The sequence below is a fragment of the Cervus elaphus genome, chromosome 9 (genome assembly GCF_910594005.1).
Source record: "Cervus elaphus chromosome 9, mCerEla1.1, whole genome shotgun sequence".
Lineage (NCBI taxonomy): Eukaryota > Metazoa > Chordata > Mammalia > Artiodactyla > Cervidae > Cervus > Cervus elaphus.
Window position 1 is genome coordinate 24,563,786 of NC_057823.1, and position 20,129 is coordinate 24,583,914.

The 20,129-nt window shown below is 46.3% G+C and overlaps 2 protein-coding genes across 3 annotated transcripts in view; both read right to left on the bottom strand.

The window, feature by feature from the left end:
* The window catches only part of SLC22A4 (solute carrier family 22 member 4), a 40,960-nt gene extending 35,980 nt beyond the window's left edge, over positions 1 to 4,980 (bottom strand). Inside the window, exon 1 of one of the 2 annotated variants that reach the window (XR_006342670.1) lies at positions 3,940 to 4,980. Coding sequence is in view for 1 of the 2 variants with exons in the window: in XM_043912151.1 (XP_043768086.1) it covers positions 3,940 to 4,713 (774 nt within the window). In the remaining variant the exon portion in view is untranslated. The remainder of the gene's footprint in view (positions 1 to 3,939) is intronic. The other variant, XM_043912151.1, reaches the window with a different exon arrangement.
* Positions 4,981 to 11,613: 6,633 nt separating this feature from the next.
* Positions 11,614 to 13,035, bottom strand: LOC122700926 (immunoglobulin-binding protein 1-like). The gene is made up of 2 exons (XM_043913952.1): positions 11,977 to 13,035; positions 11,614 to 11,933 (listed from the first exon to the last, which is right to left on the bottom strand). The coding sequence occupies exon 1, from the start codon at positions 12,975 to 12,977 to the stop codon at positions 12,084 to 12,086; it is 894 nt and encodes a 297-aa protein (XP_043769887.1). The 5' UTR covers positions 12,978 to 13,035; the 3' UTR covers positions 11,614 to 11,933; positions 11,977 to 12,083.
* Positions 13,036 to 20,129: the final 7,094 nt, after the last annotated feature.

Consider the following 20,129-nt stretch of genomic DNA (forward strand, 5'->3'; position numbering starts at 1 on the left):
GCATTAGCCTGGAAGAACCCACCTGCCAATGCAGGAGACATAAGAGACATAGGTTCGATCCCTGGGTCAGGAAGATCCCCTGGAGGAGGGCAGGGCAACCCACTTCAGTATTTTTGCCTGGAGAATCCCATGGAGAGAGGAGCCTGGCAGGCTACAGTCCATAGGGTCACAAAGAGTCAGACACGACTAAGTAACTTAGCACGCACACACAGCCTGTCACAAAGAAGAAATTACAGTCCCTTCACAGGCCCAAGGCATCTACAGCTCCTCCGACCAGCTCTGCCAAGCCGTGTTTTTGTCAATACACCACCCTATCTCTTGGACAAAGTGTGAGGGGTCTTCTGCCCACCAGGAAAGATGGACAAAATCTTTATTCAGAAACTTGGCGGGAGGCTTGGGTGAAGCAGCCTCTGGACGAAGGCACATTCTGAGATCCTGGTGGCCTTTGTCAGAGGAACAGAACTTAGAGGCAACAGACAAACTGTTTGGCACGAGGCAGCTGATAAACAGGGAAGCAAATTCAGGCCACAGCTAGGAAAAGCCCCTCAGTCTCCTGTATTTGTTCTCTTTCTGCAGCACTGCCTGGAAATAAAAGTCTGTTGGTGTTGGCTGGAGGCTGAGGCTCCCACTTTATCCCCTTTGGAATCTGCCAGAGGGCAGGTCTGATATTCAGGCTGTCCCGACAGCCAAGCTGCCAGTCTCATACTAGCCAGCAGTATTCCAGGGCAGCCTGTAAGTCTGATGGAAAGAAAACAGCCTAAACCTGCTTCTTGTTTAAACTCTTCAGCTTTGGCAGAGGCCCCAAAGGAGGTACATCCCTTTGAGCTGCCATATGGAGTCCCAAGTAGTTGTCAGATGCTAGGCTCATTCTGGTCTCATCATTCCCTCTTTCACCACTCCTAGTGCCTCACATAAGCACCCTGTTAGCAAAGGATAAGGCCCCTCTGTTCCTATTTTATACCTTTGAGCTATGGGTGGGGAATCAGTGTGTTCTATTCTGTCCAGGCCCTAATTCTAGGTCCCAAGAAAGATAGCACAAGGCTAGTGCCTCCAGAGGCCCAGGCCCTTTGTTGGACATTCTATCATGGTTAAGGGCATAGCTGCCTGCAGCTCCACCCATGGGTTCCTAGAGGATGCCCCCAGCTGAAGGAGAGGATAGCAACTGATATGGTGGAGCAGCAGCCCTGCCTCAGGTCACTGGTGGTCTGCCACAGAAAGCTGCTCTTTATCAAACAAGCCCCCCCCGCCCACCACCCAGGGCATCTGGAGTATGGGCCCTGGCTCAGAGATGACTGCCTAGTTTTCTCAGCCCATGGACTGAAGAGGGTCAAGTCTACCTAATGATGTATGGGAGAAGAAGACATGTTTGAGGCAAAGGCCAGCCCATGCCTAGACTCTGGCCAGGAGCCAGACTCACCCCTAAGGTTTGTCCAGTGGCTCTGCTCCTGAATCTAGGCCCCCTGGAGATCAGCACATTCTCTGTACTATTTTCACAACTTTGCTCTAAATGAAATTATTTCGAAATAAAGCTTTGTTTTTTAAAGTGATTCTTAGTTCTAAACAGGACAGATAAATTGCATTTCACAAATAGTCCTTAAGGAAGGAAATTACCTTGTACACCTATATACCCAGACAGATGCACTAACACAGGTCCCAACTCAGATACCAGGTTCCCACCTCCTGGCATCCACTGGAAAGTACTTGCATGGCAAAACATGCCCTCCTTTGGTCCCTGACTGACCTGTCTTCCCTGTGAAGGGGTCAGGGGTCAGTTCAGATGGGCTTCTCTGTCCCAGAGGGTATGCTCATCAGGAGATCCCATACAGAGGTATAAAGCAGAGACCATCTGAGGATGATCCCCCTGCCAGTGTGGGGCCACAGGGGTGCAGAGAACTTGCTCAGGGTCCCCAACTTGCTCTTGTCAGGGAGATGAGGGCATTTCTCCCCTGGCAGTGGATTCAGACCTGTGTCCTATTCTCTGGCCCTAGAATTCCACTCTAGGAAAGGGGCTCTGCCTTTAGCAAGTCTCATCACCCATTGTACTGGCTGAAACATGACCCTTAGAACATGGCCCCAAATACCCATGATGCTCAGACAGAGATGACGAAGTCCTGCCCTTACTGCTCCTCATCCACCCACCCGTGATGCCCATTTGTTGGTGCTATGGGATGTTGCATAGCACATGATCTCACTGAATCCTCTCAACAACTCAGATAATCCGGGCATTCTTATGATCCTCATTTTTAACAATTGTAATAAAATTCACACAACATAAAATGTAGCATCTTAACAATTTTTAAGTGTACAGTTCAGCAGTGTTAAATATATTCACATTATTGTGCAGTCAATCTCCAGAACTCTTTTCATCTTGCAAAATTAAACTCTATATCTATTAAATAACACCCCATTTCCCTCCCCTCCCAGCCCCTGGCAACTACCATTCTACTTTCTGTTCCCATGAGTTTGACTACTCTTCATATGGCATATAAGTGAAATCAGTTTCTGTCTTTTTCTGTGACTAGCTTATTTCATTTGGCATAATATCTTCAAGGTTCATTCATGTTGTAGCATGTGTCAGAACTTCCTTCCTCTTTTAAGGCTGAATACTATTCCATTGTGTGTATACACCACATTTTATTTATCCATTCATCTGTTGCTGGGTATTTGAGTTGCTTTTACTCTTTGTGACTAATACTGCCATGAACATGAATATGCAAATATTTGAAGGCTAGTGCTTATGGGTGGGGCCAGAACCAGTCCACCCATCTGACTCCAGAACTCTTTGTCCCACCACTCTCTAGGGAGAACCACCCATCCTACTCTCATGCTTCTCCCCTCCTTCCTCCCAATGACTAGTGTTCCTTTGCTTTTTATTTTACTCCTAGTACCGAAAAAGAAAGCAAGTAAGGGAAAAGCTGCTGAAAAAGGCAAATCTGGTTGTGTGTTTGTGAGTGTGTAATGTTGTGCATCCTCAGATGGGGAACGATGTATTTTCCCACAGGCCCACTTGGGCCGGGTGTAACAGGGATAGCCATGGACTTGTAAACCAGCCGCCACCTACCCAACCCTCACATCCTGAGGTGAACAGAACTATTAAGGAAGGGGAAAGAGCTAGGTGAACCCAACTGTCAAGGAGGACTGCAGTTAGTAGGGCCAGCTCTAGCCCAGATGCTGACCGCACTTCCAGGAACTGGGATGAGCTGACCCCTACTTTTAGATGTCTCAGGATCAGACTATGCTCAGAAGGCAGGTAAGCACTAGGAGCCCCAGTTAGGGGATCAAAGCCAGAGATGCCTGTGAGCTGTATGCTTATACTGTCTCTGTGAGTCTGTCCTTTCATGAGTGCCTTGGGACCAGGGTTATGCCTCCTCTAGTTCCCTGTTCACCAGTATCAGGAGGCCTCCTGCTCCTTTGTGGAGAAATTAGAGCTTCAGGACAGGACCCAAGCCTTACTATAGTTGTATAGCAGAGCAGGAGAGCCCCTGATGCTTCCAGAAGTCTGTGGCCAGGGAACAGACCAGACCTGCCCATGCCCTGCTCAGTAATAAGACTCTACTTTGTGTCTGCACATAGTCTCAGCAGCATCCCCACACCCCTCCTCATGCCTGCGGCAGGAATTTGACTCAGTCTGTGCTTCTGGGGAGCCTGGGGTTGACAGTATCTAGGCTCTTGGGAAACAACTTCCTCTTGTGAAACTGCCAGAGAAAAAGGCAGTTGACAGCTGCCTCCCTTCTCAGTTCTTCATGCCCTCCCTACTAGACAAACTGACCAGGAACGATCCTAAGCGAGTCCTGCCCTCTTGGGCTGCACACCTGTGTTACAAGTATAACCCAGATGACTGCTAGCCAGGTCTGATGAGGAATTGGGGACGCTGAGCCAGGCATGGCTAGGGTGTCTCCAGGGGGACTGATGCAGATGAAGGGTCGCTCACACACCCACCTCGGTGACGATGGTGGACAGGTAGATGTCCTGGCTAAATTCCCAGCCATCCAGGCAGCCCTCCTGCTCCAGCTGCTCCAGGTCCACATCGCGCCCCGGCTCCAGCCCGAGCGCTGAGAAGTTGACGATTTTCTCGAGTCGGTAGCGCCGGCAGCTCTGAAGCACCTCGCGGCCGTCCTGCAGCCGCACGGGGACACTGTGGTTGCGCCACGCGCTGCTCAGGTTCGCGGTGTCCGGCACCCGGCAGCGATGTTCCGGGATCCCTGCCAGAAACACGACTGACATACCGTTGAAGCCGTTGGGGATGATGCTGGCGCTGAGCAGGAAGAAGATGAGGCGCTGGAAGGGCCCCCACTTGCCCAGGAAGGCGGTCACTTCGTCGTAGTCCCGCATGCTCCGCGCCTCTCTGCAGCTGGCAACGTGGGGTGATGAGAGCGCGTTCCCCGGACAGCGCCGCGCGGTCCAGGGCGTGGGCGTCAAAACGTTCTCGCGGAGCCTGCAAGCTGAGGGAAGGCGGGGCACGCGGTCGGGACCTTTCCCGGGAAGCGGGCTGCGGGCGTTAGAAGGTGGCTGGGAACTGGACGCGAAGCTGGATCCACTTTCTGGAAACAGAAACTCGGGACCACACCCCCATCCCGGCCGGGGCGGGGCGGGACGGGGTGGGGTGGAGCTCCAGGGCGGCTCCGCCGGTGCTCCGCCCCTCGCCCGCGGCGACAGGGCGGGGGCTAGGAGGTCAGCTGGCCGCGGGCGTAGGAAAAAGAGGACTAGTTCCATTGCCGCCCCTACCTTGCCCCGGCAAGCCCGGGCGCCCCCTAAGTGCTGAGCGCCCAGCCCCGGGCTGCCGGGTTGGGCAGCGTGTAAGGGCAGAGTCGAGATAAAGGGCAGAGTCGAGGCCGCAGAGCAAGGACTCTGAGAGGTCGGACCTCCCTGTCGCCGTCGCCTCAGGCCTCGTCCGGGGCTGGGATCTCTCTGTTGCCGCTTCCGACTCGGGGTCTGAGTTCAGGGAGCCTCGGGCCGGGCGCGTACGGGCGAGTCCGTGGAGCCGGTGCTCCCGGGAAACCTTTGCGGGCGTAGGGGTGACAGGAGCGCGCCCGCGCCCGCCAACTCGGAGCTCCCAACCCCCAATCCTAGGCTGCCGGATTCAGTCACCTGCCGGCGGCTTCCGAACAGCCCGGAGCCTCACCTTGAATAGGGGGAAACAGGCCCAGCTCCCCGAAGAGATGATCGAGGTCACGCTTCGTCAGAGGCAGGCTCGGACTGAGGGGAGGTGGGGAGCAAGGACTACCGGGTGGTCCCGGGATCCTGTTGGGGCCTCTGGAGAAGATTCTACGCGGAGCTTGACCCTTTGTGAGAGCACGGTAATGGAGACCCAGCTGACACCACTCCTGGGCTCTGATTTTGATTTCCAGGGGCTCTTCGTCGAGGATGGCTGCCAGAGGCTTCTTGGACTAGAGGCCTCTGGTTTGCAGAAGGGACCGCCCCCAGTCGGGGAACAGAGGGAGGCAGGAAGGGAGAAGGAAAAGGTTCAGCTTGTCGCCCAGATTTGGCAGGGTAGCCAGAGCAGGCACCAGTCTGCTAGTGTCCAGGCCTAAGACCCCTCTGCTGTTGTGTGAGCGGGTCTGGGACTGCAATGGGAGTCCTGGGGTTCTCGAGGTGGAAGGGATTGACAGGCTGAAGGGCCCACCTCTTGGAGATTTTGTACAAATGCATTTGCGTCCAGGCCCTGATTAAGAGGTGGGAGGCATTTCTCCTCCATTTTTTATAACCTCCAGTCTTGGCTGGCTTTCTATCCGCTTGGAACCTGTTTCCTTATGTGTAATAAGACCTTATGTCTAGATGGGCCAGGACAGCACTGTTTTATTAAGTGTTTTCCTTTCCTTTCAAAAGTATCCTTCTTTGAACAGTATTTCTTGTGGTCATTGTCTCACTTAACTTAGATTTCATCCTCCCTTCACCCCCGATAAAAATCAAAGCCTGAGATAAGAATTTATGTGGAGATCATTTATTTATAGTAGTGATCCTAGGGAAAGGAAAGAAGGATCAGGAAAAGTGAACAGGAAAGGAGGTTAAGGCCAACACAAGACTGTGTAATTGAATTGATCATTGGTAGTGACCAGGATCAGTGACAGTGCCGTGCTAAGACTCTAGAGCCTGAGGGCAAAGAAAAAATTAATAATAACTGATCATATCTTTACTTAAAATTTTGGAGCTTTGTTCATCATAGGGTTTCATATTGGTTTTGATTTTTAAAAATACTGTGTTAAAATGTTATTTATCTTGATTATTGAATTTCCTGGCACCCTCTTAAATTTTGCACCGGAGGCAAGTGCCTCACTCATTTCACTTGCCTCAGCTTTTTCTCAACCCTAATTTCTATGGATAATTGGAGTTCAATCCTGCTGGGATCTTCTAAAGAGCTATAGAGAATGAAGACACTTTTTTTTTTTTTTTAAAACTAGTTCTGGCTCCATTGGTCAACTCCCCTGTAATTCCAGGCTGTACACGTATGCGAAAGTCAACAGGTACCACTTGACAAAACAGTTTGCCCCAACCCATGAGTATATGTAAATCCATACCTTGAACCACTTTGCTTGCCACACAGAAAGAATGCCCAAGTACCCTACTTATACCTGGACCATTGAAAAATTTCCCTTCACCATTGTCCTTTAGGGCCACTCCTCAGTGGGGCTATGTTGCAGCAAACAATCTGTTTTTTGGTTGATAGCATCTGTGAGACAGGGCTGAGTATTTTCTTCCCTCTCTCAGTTGGTTATAGAGAACCCCCATAAAACCATAGGTTTGAGTTGAGGAGAAGTGTTGGTAGAGCTGAGGTGTAGGTGTCACAGAGTTAGAGCCACTGTTCATTAAATTACATGAGCTGTATGGACCTGCTCAGTCCTGATCCTGATCCTACCATTTCTATTATATGATAGATTGCTGATGTGCCTGCTTAATCTTATGACTTGATAGAATTTGACAATGCCCAGCTCTTACTAGATATTTCTAGTTGCATAGACCCTTGACATCACATTGCCAGGTACTCAGTTTTTACTATAGCCAAATAGCCGCTTTCCTAAAGGCAAATAGCTCCCTGCTGCAGAAGGCATGACCTTGCTCTGGCATCCTAGAGATCTTACTGAAATTATTTTATTAGGGCTTATCAGAGACTCTGCCCAGCATCGTTACCACCATGAACATCTCTAGCACCGTTGATTCTGATGGGTCACATAGTCCAAGTGGCAGGGAACCTTGGATACTCTGTAGCACTCTCTCTTGCTCTGGGCTTCACTCAGAAGTGGGAGCCTCCCAAAATACTCATTAAGCGGGTTACAGTAGTATTCCCACCAAGCACTATGTCTTTTTATCAGTGGTAGAGGGTACAAGGTACAACAACTTGCCTTTACCTTACAGAGGATGGCCTGGCATGCTCCGGACAACTGGATCCCTAATAACTTCACCAGTTAGCTTCAAAATCATATGGAATGAAAGAAGTGGGCAAGGATATAGATGAAATAAGTTTGGCCATAATAGTAGCCCTAGGGATTCATTTTTACTAGTTTGTCTAATTTTTATACATTTAACTCATTCTGGAACATAAAAGGTAAAAAAAACAACTTCATCAGCATTGAAAGCCCTCAATCATACTTTTTATCTCCCATCTTCTAGGACATCTGTTCACTAGGTTATGACATATTAGCATTATGTCGTTAATACATCAATATATCAATTCCATAGACCATCATGATGTTCCATGGAATATCAAGACAATCAAAGTCACTAAATACTATGTTGTGACAAAGCAGGAGAATTAACATAACCCCAGGGCAAGACAGTGATATGTCCTGCTATTTATTCCACATAAAAGCGAAGAGATTTTGATCCTCACTGAAGGATATGAAGAAGAAAACCTTCTATTGGTGTGGATCTCTACATTTCTTCCCAGGAGCTGGTTTTACTTCTGATGTAATAAATTGGTCAAAAATGTGGGTGTGTTAGAGGTTTCTATTTGGTCCTTCTTACCATAATTGCTCTTATTTAATGGGGAGTAAATGTTAAGGTCTTGCCAGCTGCTAAGTGTATCTATCCTAGTTATGCACTTAGGGACCAGGGAACTACTAAAGATCCAGTGTGGATCTTTGGATCCATCACACTTGCTTGCAGGAGAACGCCATTTACCACCTGGCTTTCATGAGCCCCAAGTATAACCAGGGGATCCTAATGTTGCTTGCTGTCCCTTGGTATCAGTGCCAGCTCATATTCTGTATCCAAAAAGGCTGGGTCTTCCCCTTTCCTCAGGCCAAAGTTACTCAGGTAAAAGGCCACAGCTATGGACTGATTGTGCCCTCTCGAAATTCATATATTAAAGCCCTAACCTCCAGTGTAGAGGTGTGGTTAGAGATGGGGCCTTTGGGAAATAATTAGGTTTAGATCATGAGGGTGGGATTTTCATGATGGGATTAGTGCCCTTATAAAAAAGGATGTCAAAAAAATAAATAAATAAATAAATAAAATAAAAAAAGGATGCCAGGGAGGTATGTACAAGCCAGGAAGAAGACTCACTAGGAACTGAATTGATTATCATTTGATCTTGGACTTTCCAGTCTCCAGAATTGTGAGGAAATAACTTTCTATTGTTTAAGCCCCTCAATCCGTGGTATTTTGTTATAGCAGCCTGAGTAGCCTGAGACAGTCACAGATCCCTTGTGGGGAAAAATTGGGGAAATAATTATCATATATACTTTAGGCAGTATAGGAGAGTTATTCCTTAAAGAGACTTGGCCTCCTTTTCAATCAGTAGGTTCTGAGCTTGTGAAATGGTCTGAATCTGGGAAATTTATAAGGAAATAATATTCTCTGTTGTGGCAGTTGTCATCAGCCTTCTGATCACTAGCACTTGATTTTTAGGGGTGAGGTTGTTATACAAGTTAAGTAATAGTATTATTTGAATGGTTCTATGAAGACCTACAAGACCTTCTAGAACTAACACCCAAAAAAGATGCCCTTTTCATCATAGGGAACTGGAATGCAAAAGTAGGAAGTCAAGAGATACCTGGAGTAACAGGCAAATTTGGCCCTGGAGACCAAAATGAAGCAGGGCAAAGGCTAACAGTTTTGCAAGAGAACACACTGGTCATAGCAAAAACCCTCTTCCAACAACACAAGAGAAGACTCTATACATGGACATCACTACATGATCAATACTGAAATCAGATTGATTATATTCTTTGCAGCCAAAATGGAGAAGCCCTATAGAGTCAGCAAAAACAGGACTGGGAGCTGACTGTGGCTCAGATCATGAACTCCTTATTGCCAAATTCAGACTTGAATTGAAGAAAGTAGGGAAAACCACTAGCCCATTCAGAGATGACCTAAATCAAATCACTTATGATTATACAGTGGAAATGATAACTAGATCAAGGGATTATATCTGATAGAATGCCTGAAGAACCATGGATAGAGGTTCATGACATTGTACAGGAGGCAGGGATCAAGACCATCCCCAAGAAAAAGAAATGCAAAAATGCAAAATGGTTGTCTGAGGAGGCCTTACAAATAGCTGAGAAAAGAGAAAAGGCAAAGGAGAAAAGGAAAGATAAACCCAGAGTTTCAATGCAGAGTTCCACAGAATAACACGGAGAGATAAGAAAGCCTTCCTCAGTGATCAATGCAAAGAAATAGAGGAAATCAATAGAACAGGAAAGACTAGAGATCTCTTCAAGATAGTTAGGGATAAAAAAGGGAATATTTAATGCAAAGATGGGCACAATAAAGGACAGAAATGGTATGAATCTAACAGAAGCAGAAGATATTAAGAAGAGGTGGCAAGAATACACAAAAGAGCTATATAAAAAAGATCTTCATGACCCAGATAACCACAATGGTGTGATCACTCACCTAGACCTAGACATCCTGGCATGTGAAGTCAAATGAGCCTTAGAAAGCATCACTACAACCAAAGCTAGTGGAGGGGATGGAATTCCAGTTGAGCTATTTCAAATCCTGAAAGATGATGCTGTGAAAGCGCTACACTCAATACGCCAGCAAATTTGGAAAACTCAGCAGTGGCCACAGGACTGGAAAAGGTCAGTTTTCATTCTAATCCCAAAGAAAGGCAATGCCAAAGAATGTTCAAACTACCACACAATTGCAGTCATCACACATGCTAACAAAGTAGTGCTCAAAATTCACCAAGCCAGGCTTCAACAGTACATGAACGGTGAACTTCCAGATGTTCAAGCTGGATTTAGAAACCAGAGGAACCAGAGATCAAATTGCCAACATCTGTTGGATCATTGAAAAAACAAGAGAATTCCAGAAAAACATCTACTTCTACTTTATTGACTACACCAAAGCCCTTGACTGTGTTGATCACAACAAAATGTGAAAAATTCTGAAAGAGATGGGAATACCTGACCACCTGACCTGCCTCCTGAGAAATCTGTATGCAGGTCAAGAAGCAACAGTTAGAACCAGACATGGAACAATGGACTGGTTCCAAATTGGGAAAGGAGTACATCAAGGCTGTATATTGTCACCCTGCTTATTTAACTTATATGCAGAGTACATCATGGGAAATGCTGGGCTGGATGAAGCACAAGCTGGAATCAAGATTGCTGGGAGAAATATCAATAAACTCAGATATGCAGATGATACCACCCTTAGGGCAGAAAGCGAAGGAGAACCAAAGAGCCTCTTGATGAAAGTGAAGTGGAGAGTAAAAAAGTTGGCTTAAAGCTCAACATTCAGAAAACTAAGGTCATGGCATCCAGTCTCACCACTTCTTGGCAAATAGATGGGGAACCAATGGAAACATGTGAGACTTTATTTTGGGGGGCTCCAAAATCTCTGTAGATGGTGACTGCAGCCATGAAATTAAAAGACGCTTGCTCCTTGGAAGAAAAGCTATGACCAACCTAGATAGCATATTAAAGAGCAGAGACATTACTTTGCCAACAAAGGTCCTTCTAGTCAGAGCTATGGTTTTTTTTTTGTTGTTGTTTTTTCATTAAAATTTTTTAATTGAAGTATAGGTGACTTACAATATTTGTTTCAGATGTACAACACAGTGATTCTATATTTGTACAGGTTATGCATCATACAAAGGTATTATAATATTATTGACTGTATTCTTTGTACCTTAAGTTACATCCTTGTGACTTATTTATTTTATAACTGGTAAATATCTTTTAATCCCCTTCACCTATTGCACCCATTCTCCCATTCTTCTCCCTTCTGGCAACCACTAGTTTGTTCTCTGTATCTATGAGTCTGTTTCTGGGTTTGGGGGGCTCATTTTTTTTTTTATATTTTAGATTCCACATATAAGTGAAAACATACAGTATTCATCTTTCTCTGACTTATTTCACTTAGCATAATACCCTACAGATCCATCCATATTGTCACCAATTGCAAGATTTCATTGTTTTTTATGGCTAAGTGGTGTTGGGAAAACACGATAGCTATATGTAAAATAAAACTAGACCATTTTTCACATCGTTTACAAAAATAAAGTCAAAATGAATTAAAAGACTTAAATATAAGATCTAAAACCATAAAACATCTAGAAGAAAACATAGGTGGTATGCTCTTTGAAGTCAGTCTTAGCAATATTTTCTTTTTTGATCAGTCTCCTCAGGCAAGGACAACAAAAGCAAAAATAAACAAATGGGACCATATGAAAACTAAAAAGCTTTTGCACAGCAAAGGGAACCATCAGCAAGACAAAAAACTACTGAATGGGAGAAGATGCTGGCAAATGATATGTCTGATAAGGGGTTAATATCCAAAATATATTAAGAACTCAGACAACTCAATACAAACAATCTGATTACAAAATGGGCAGAAGATCTAAATAGACATTTTCCAAAGAAGACACACAGATGACCAACAGGCACATGAAAAGATGTTCAACATCACTAATCACGAGGGAAATGAGAATCAAAACCACCTCAAATGCAATGAAACAGCACCTTACACCTGTCAGAATGCCACACTTTTTTTTTTTTGTTTGTTTTTTGTTTTTTTAGAATGCCACACTTTTTAGTGAATACTGTTTGCTGTTTTGGAATTCTCCCGTTTTCAGGTCTTTCAGATGGCCAACTCTTTCTGCTTACACAGATGCCCATTACTAGTTGATCTTGTAGTTATGATGATCTTCCCTTACCTGACGTTGTCTTGGCTATTCCCTGATCTGGTAATGCTCCAAATTTCTGATGCTGTTCATACCAGTCATTCACTGTCATAGATGCCAGACTTGGATAACCAGTTCCAAATACTTTGGCTTGGGCCATGTTCCGAGTGAGAACAAACGGTTTCATTGGAGGCCTGTCCTGACGAGATGACTGAGAAGTTGATGCCTCTTTTGTGGAGTCTTTTTCTCTCAAGATCTTTATCTCCTGGTCAATGCTCTCAATCTCTTCTAAGCTGATACCAATCCACCTTCGAAGGTGAAGGAGGTAATATTCACGAACATGCTCATCATCTGCTTGACCACTTTCCACAGCAGATTTCAGTGCAGACAACCTATGCTCGACCTCCTTCTTCTGCTTGTATCTCTCTATTTTAGCCTGTCTCTGAGATGCCATAGCAACGATGCTAGGATAGGCCATGGAGGAATTAGCAGTGTTATTTTCAGCTGAGTTGGTCTTGGTTTTGGGAAGCTCAAACTCTGCCACATGATAGTGCTGGCACTGAGTTAAGTAGTTTAAAAAGTGTTCTCGAGCCCACTGCAAATGATCTAGACGCTTGCTGGGATTGACTTGTTTGATGGCGAACGCTCCTTGCAATGCTGGCACCATCAGGTACTTCAGGTCGGTGGACGCGATCTCCTCCAAATCTTCATTTTGGCTGAACAAGTCGAGCTGCGACAACATTTCAGCAGCCTTCTTCAGGAGATCCAGTCCCTTGAACACCTTATCTTGGATTATTCGGGAGCCGGTGGGCTCAGTTGAGATTTCCAGTTCGTCCAAAAGCTGCTTGCTGGTTTCGAACAGCTCAGGGAGCCGCGGTAACAGTAACTCGTCTTCGGCTGCTGCCATCTTAGGGAGGGAGGAACCCAGAAAGCCTCACTTCTGGGGTCAAAGGCAACCCTGGGAAAGCTGACAGAGCTATGGTTTTTCCAGTAGTCATGTATGGATGTGAGGGTTGGACTATAAAGAAATCTGAGCACCGAAGAATTGATGCTTTTGAATTGTGGTGTTGGAGAAGACTCTTGAGAGTTCCTTGGACTGCAAGGAGATCCAACAAGTTAATCCTAAAGGAAATCAGTCTTGAATATTCATTGGAAGGACTGATGCTGAAGCTGAAGCTCCAATACTTTGGCCACCTGATGTGAAGAACTAACTCATTGGAAAAGACCCTGATGCTGGGAAAGAAAGATTGAAGGCAGGAGGAGAAGAGGACAACAGAAGATGAGATGGTTGGATGGCATCACCAACTCAATGGGCATGTGTTTGAGGCGAGCTTGGATGGGGTCACAGAGTTGGACATAACTGAGTGACTGAACTGAACTGAATACCCAGTCATCTGCCCATTTATTTAACTCCTAGGAAAAGCATGGCCTGTTAGCCATCACCACAGATCCCATGGGTTGAAGCACTCTGGTTGCCCCTTTGGTCTGTAATTACATACACCTTGCCTCTATTGTTTGTGTCACCATACAGCATCTCATTCTAATCCACCATCATAGGACTTCTGGCAAATGATGCCAGTGCATGCTGGGATTATCACCATCCTACTTAATAACAGTGATCAAGTCCTTATCTCTTTTGAAAGGGGAATGTTCCTATTCTAGAATCCCTTCCTTGCAAGTCTGTCTTCTAGGCTGCCTTCTATTTGGGAATGCCTCTAAGGGAACAGGGGTAAGGGATGGTGGATAGTGAAACAGAGAAGAAAAGCAAGTACAGAGGTACAGTTTAGGGTTGTTTATATCTGTGGGGACCTGGGAGAATGTGTCCCAGAAATGTCTAAAATTCAGAAGTAGGTGACAGTTATCCATAGTTCCCACCCCTCTTTGGTTCAGGTGTGTCCTATTGGGTGTTAACCCTCCAGTACTTACAGATTGCACATGTATGCATGTTGAGCAGTTTCCACATATGTTCCTTGCCTCAGCATCTGAGGAGTCCAGGAGCAGAAGGTGAGAAGTAAGCAGCACAGCTGAGATTGGGGAACTCCTGAGAAGCTAGTGGCTATTATCAGTGGCTGGTGTAAATAGTGTGCCTGGAATATCTGAAGCTCTGAGCTTGAGATGTCCTATGTGGCCACCCTACTCATATATGACTATGGAGGACACAACCTGTGTGGCCCCTCACTGGGTGCTTCCCAGGGACATGAGGAAGGCTTGACCCTGGAAGTTCCATTTATAGGGCTCTGCCTCTGCTCCTTGGACCTGGAGTCAACAATGTGGGCAGGTGGGAGCATTGACCACCCCCTGGCACCCAGGCAATCTGCTCCAACCCAGACACCTCCCAGGTGAACACTAAACCAGTGGTTGGGAAAGACAGATGAATGAAATTAGAAACGTTGGCAGGGGATAGACCATGCTTGGCCTCAAAAATTCTTAATTAAAAAAATTAGTCAATGAATTTTTATTGAAGTATAATTGATTTACAATATTGTGTTAGTTTCAGGCATGTAGCACAGTTTATATATATTTTCAGATTTATATTTTAAAGTATATATGTATTTCAGTTATATATATATTTTCAGATTCTTTTCCCTTATAGGTTATTACAAAATATTGAGATAACTCCCCGTGCTATACAGTAGGTCCTTGTTGGTTATCTATTTTATATATCGTAGTGTGTATATGTTAATCCAAATCTCCTAATTTATCCCTCCCCCACCCCCCTTTCCCCTTTGATAACCATAAGTTTGCTGTATATATCTCTAAGTTTATTTTGGTTTTGTAAATAAGTACATTTATATAATTTTAAGGTTCTATATATAAGCGTTATCTTTCTCTGGCTTACTTCAATTAGAATAATCTCTAGGTCTATCCATGTTGCTGCAAATGGCATTATTTCATTCATTTTCATGGCTGAGTAATATTCCACTGTGTGTGTGTGTGTGTGAGAGAGAGAGAGAGAGAGAGAGAGAGAGAGAGAGAGAGTGTGTGTGTGTATCTCACATCTTCTTTATCCGTTCATCTGTTGATGGACATTTAGGTTGCCTACATGTCTTGGCTATTGTAAATAGCTCTGCAATGAACATTAGGGTGCATGTGTCTTCTTAAAGTATGGTTTTCTCCAGATATATGCCCAGGAGTGGGATTGCAGGACCATATGGTAGCTCTATTTTTAGTTTTTTTAAGGAACCTCCATACTGTTCTCCATAGTGGCTCTACCAATTAACATTCCCACCAACATTGGAGGAAGGCTCCTTTCTCTCCACACATTCTCTAGCATTTATTATTTGTAGGCTTTTTGATGATGGCTATTCTGACTGGTATGAGGTGATGCCTCATTGTAGTTTTGATTTGAATTTTTCTAATAATGAGTGATGTTGAGCATCTTTTAAAAAATTCTTCATTGTTAAATGGGCTTAGATTTAATTCTGAGGCAGTGGAAGTCAGGAAAACCTTATGTTTTAGGGTGATTCCCTCTGGTGGCCAAGTTGAGAATGCAAAGGAGGGAGCTAGAATGGAAGCAGAGACACCAAAGAGATCATGGTAGCTGTCCAAGAGGGTGATGGTGTTGGTGGCTGAGAAATTAGATTCCAGAGCTGTTAAGGGGGCTTCTCAGGTGGCTCAGTGGTGAAAAAAAAAAGATCCGCATGCCAGTGCAGGAGATGCAGGAGACCCAGGTTCTATTCCTGGGTCAGGAAGACCCCCTGGAGGAGGAAATGGCAACTTCTCCAATATTCTTGCCTGGAGAATCCCATGGACAGAGGAGCCTGGTGGGCTCCTCACCCAGCCCCACTGAACTGGTCTGGGAGGATAGAGCTCAGAGCTCTATATAGCTCAGTCCATGGGGTTGCCAAGAGTCGGACACAATTGAATGACTGAGCATGCATTCAGAGCTGTTAAGGCAGTGGCAAGGACAGGTCTTGATGACCAGCTAGATATGGAGATTAGGGAGGGGGAAAGGCAAGGAGGATGACAAATCTGGAGAATTGGATGGATGCGTGGATGGTGGTGTCTTTGTCTGAGAAGCACAGGAATAAGAGGGGTTGGAGAGAAGATGATGAAGTGCACTTGGGATGTTTTGAGCTTGAGGTGTCTTTGGGACATCCAGGTAGAGATGGCCAGTTGGTTAGAGCTCTGGGCTGGAGGTATAATGTTTGGAAGTGGTCTTAAGTGCAGAGTTTCTGAGGCCCTGTGCATGGACAAAGACTTCAAGGAGCAGAACTCCCAAGAATTGATGGGAAAGTTGGATATCTGGTAGGGAAAAGCAGAAATCTGCTGTGGAAGTGGTTCTGAGTGCTGGGAAGTAGACAAACCTAACTGGAATCATAGTCTGCTTAACATCAAGCCTGCAGAGGAAGAACCATATCTGTTGGCTGGGCCCCTGAACTCTATTCCAGTGGGACTGGGTGAGACTATAGCAAGCGGCGAGGAGCAGTTTGGAAGGGATCACATCTTGAGGATGAGTATTTGGAGAAGGGAGAAGCTGGGTCAGGGACAGGCAGGGTAGTGGACAGGAACACAGGCTGAGAAGGCATCACATGAAGTAGGAGGGGAAGGGGTGAGGAGTCAGAGCAGTCCTTTAGCGCAGGGATCAGGACCTGACCTCAAGCACGAGTCAGGCAGGTGTGGGGGTGGTTTCGTGCTGACCAGAGCTTATGGACAAGTGTTGTGGGCACTGGCCTTGTCTACACCCAGTTCCAAAGCTTGTGTGTATGTTAGTCACTGAGTTGTGTCCAACTCTTTGGTATCCCATGGAGTATAGCCCGCCAGGCTCCTCTGTCCATGGAGTGGGTTGCCATTCCCTTCTCCACGGTATCTTCCTGACCCAGGAATTGAACCTAGGTCTCCTGCATTGCAGGTAGATTCTTTACCTTTTGAGCCACCAGGGAAGCGCTTGACTCACCTCATCTTCCACCATTTCATGGTCCATGGAGGAGCCTGGCTCTGTGTGAGGACTTGGTGAATCTGAACCTGCACTCTGGGCTGCTCTGGGGACCTTGACAAGCAGAGATAGGTCAGCACCCTTCAGAGGTGGCCTGGCAAGGGTTTCCAGACCATTGGTAGGACAGGCAATGTTCTCCAGGGAAGATGCATCCTTGCAGTTGTTCTAGATGTCCTTGCCATGGAGATCAGCTAACCAGCATGTGACCTTGGCAAGTTTCTCAGCTTTTCATGAAATGAGGATAATAATTGTACTTCCTTTCAGGTTTGTGTGAGGATGAAAGAAGAGTAATATCAGTTCACTGAGGACTTGAAGATGAAGGCCTGGGACATATTAGCTCCTATTATATTTCTTATCCAATTTGCATCCCCTGAGACTTCCTGTCTGTAACTGTGCTCTGGCTTCACATGAAATGTGCCTTTAGGCCAAGAATACTCTGGGAGCAGCCAAGTGTCCTTCCGCTGCTACCCATGTTGGTAAAGAAGCTGGTGTGTGGTGCGGTGCTTCAGCAGAGACAGACCTGGTCAGAGGGCTGGTCAGTCAGGCCTCTGAGCCCACATGGCTGAGGCCAACACCAGACCCTGCAGGAAGAAGTGAGGCCTCTGGCAGCCTTTCCTGGGATTTCTAGACTCTGCCTTCAGCCACAAATGGTCCACATCAGACAGGAGCAAAGATGAAATTTGTTTCCAAGTATAGTTTCCTACTTGTGGTTGAAAGGGGACAGAAGGACAGTCCATGCTTATTAGAGAGACCCCTCTACTATCTGTTTCTTTTTAGATTTCCACCTCTTTTTAGAGATACCAAGGACTATTTTGTGGGAAAATTTTGAATATTGTGTGAGAAAAGGATAAATCAGGAAATTACCCAGAGCTGTGGAGAGCAAATCAGGGGCCCAAAAATCAAGAAGGTATTACCTTGAGTAAGAATGAGCTCCAGGATGGATCTGGAGTGCAGATAAGCTACACAAGGAGACCCACAGGTGGAGGAGGGGCAGGGCACTCCCCGAGTGGTCAGAGAGACTCTCTGGGCTCATAGCCCAGGCTTCTGGGTACTGCAGTGTGGGTCACAATGCCCCCAACTCAGCTCTTCATGGGCTATGCCCCCAGGGCCAGGCTACAGTGCCACGAGAGGGTCTGAGTCCTTGGACAGGAAAGGAGGGCTAGCATGAAGCAGCATCTGAGTTTCTCTTGCTCTCACCCCTTTCCTTGATTCTCAAGGTGGAAGCTGAGGGCAATAAAGCTTGTCACACAGAACCAAAAGGGAAAACTCAGTTTTCATTGCTAACTCTTTGGAGGGTCAAGGAAGCCTGTTAGAATCTGGCAAAAGATCTTGAGGAGGCTGAATTTACAGATTAGCAAAACAGCGATTACAGTGACCTGCGGCAGGGCTGTCAGTGAAGTTCAGCAGGGACTACACCTCAAGGGGCCTTGCGTGCAGGGTACAGGAATTTAGACTTTGTCCTAAGAGCAAAGGGGAGTCATGGAAGCTTTAAAAAACAAGAGTGACATAATCAGATTTGCATTTAAAAAATCTCTTTGACTTGTGTGGAGAAAGGATTAAGGAGCCAATAGCAGGCAGGAAGGCCAGGCAGGAGACTGATACAGCCCCCGGCAGAAGGTGGGGACCTGAACTGGAGCTGGAGCCAAGGAGGCAGAAGGACGGGGGCTAGTTAGGGATTAGTTAGGGATGAATGCAGTCAGGTCTACGAACTGGTCTCCCTGCTTCTACCTTTGCCCCTGACAGTCTATTCTCCATACAGCAGACAGAGTCATCCTGGTTAAAGGCCCAGGTCAGGCTACTCCTCTGGCTTCTCTTCTCAGAGTAAAAATCAAAGTCCTTCCTGAGGCATACAAGGTCAACATGGGCGGTCTTCCGACCCCCACCTCTCTCTGAGCTCACCTGCTTCTACTAGCGCCTCACTTACACCACTCCAGACATTGCTTCTCTGTTCTTAGAACACACAAGCCCGTGTCTCCTCCCCTCTGCCTCACTCAGGGCCTCTGTATCCACTGTTCCTTCTGCCTGAAATGTAGTCTTCCCAGATGTACTCACAGAAGCTCCCGCACTCCTGATGTGAAGGGATCATTTATACTCTACCATGAATCTTATTTATTTCCTTTATGGCACTGCTTATAATTTGTGCTTTGTAAATATGTTTATTCAGGAAACTTCCCTGGCGATTCAATGGTTAACACTTGGCACTTCCACTGCAAGAGACGTGGATTTGATTCCCAGTTGGTGCAGCCAAAAGAAAGAAAGAAAAGAAAAAAATTTAAATATGTTTGTTCAAAATGTTTCCCATTACATAGCACAATGACTGGAACAGAACAGATTCTTAGTAAATAGTTGAATGAATGCGTCGAGGTGGCCTTACCTCCTTCTCAGGGTTTAGGCAGTATGCCAGCAGAAACCAGGACAGCAAAGTGAAGAGGAAAGAGGCAAGAGGCAGGGAGGCCCAGGGTGTGTGTGTGTGAGCGAGAGGGTAGGCGCTGCCCAGGGCTCCTGCACCTCTCGATGCTGGGTGGGATCTGGGCAGTATGGAGATAGGTCTGGGCCAGGCTCTGACTGAGGAGACAACAGGTTGTGCCGGAAGCACCAGAAAGGAATGGAAGGGGTAGGATGGAGGAAGGGCATGTGGTTGGGAGCTACTACTGACTTTGCCTGGGGATGGGCTGGCCAACGCTCTACTCTAGAGGAGGAAGCAGTGGAGCTGGGCTGTAGAAAGTGGTTAGGAGTTTCCTGAATGAAGAAGAAAGAGTAAAGGCATTTTGAGCTTGAGAAAAGGTCTGAGGGTATGAAAAGGCAGGATTGCTTAGAGAATGGTGAACAGTCCTGTGTAGCTGCTGCTGCTGCTGTTAAGTCGCGTTAGTCGTGTCCGACTCTGTGCGACCCCATAGACGGCAGCCCACCAGGCTCCCCTGTCCCTGGGATTCTCCAGGCAAGAACACTGGAGTGGGTTGCCATTTCCTTCTCCAAGCATGAAAGTGAAAAGTGAAAGTGAAGTCTCTCAGTCATGTCCGACCCTTAAGGACCCCATGGACTGCAGCCTACCAGGCTCCTCCATCCATGGGATTTTCCAGGCAAGAGTACTGGAGTGGGGTGCCATTGCCTTCTCCCATCCTG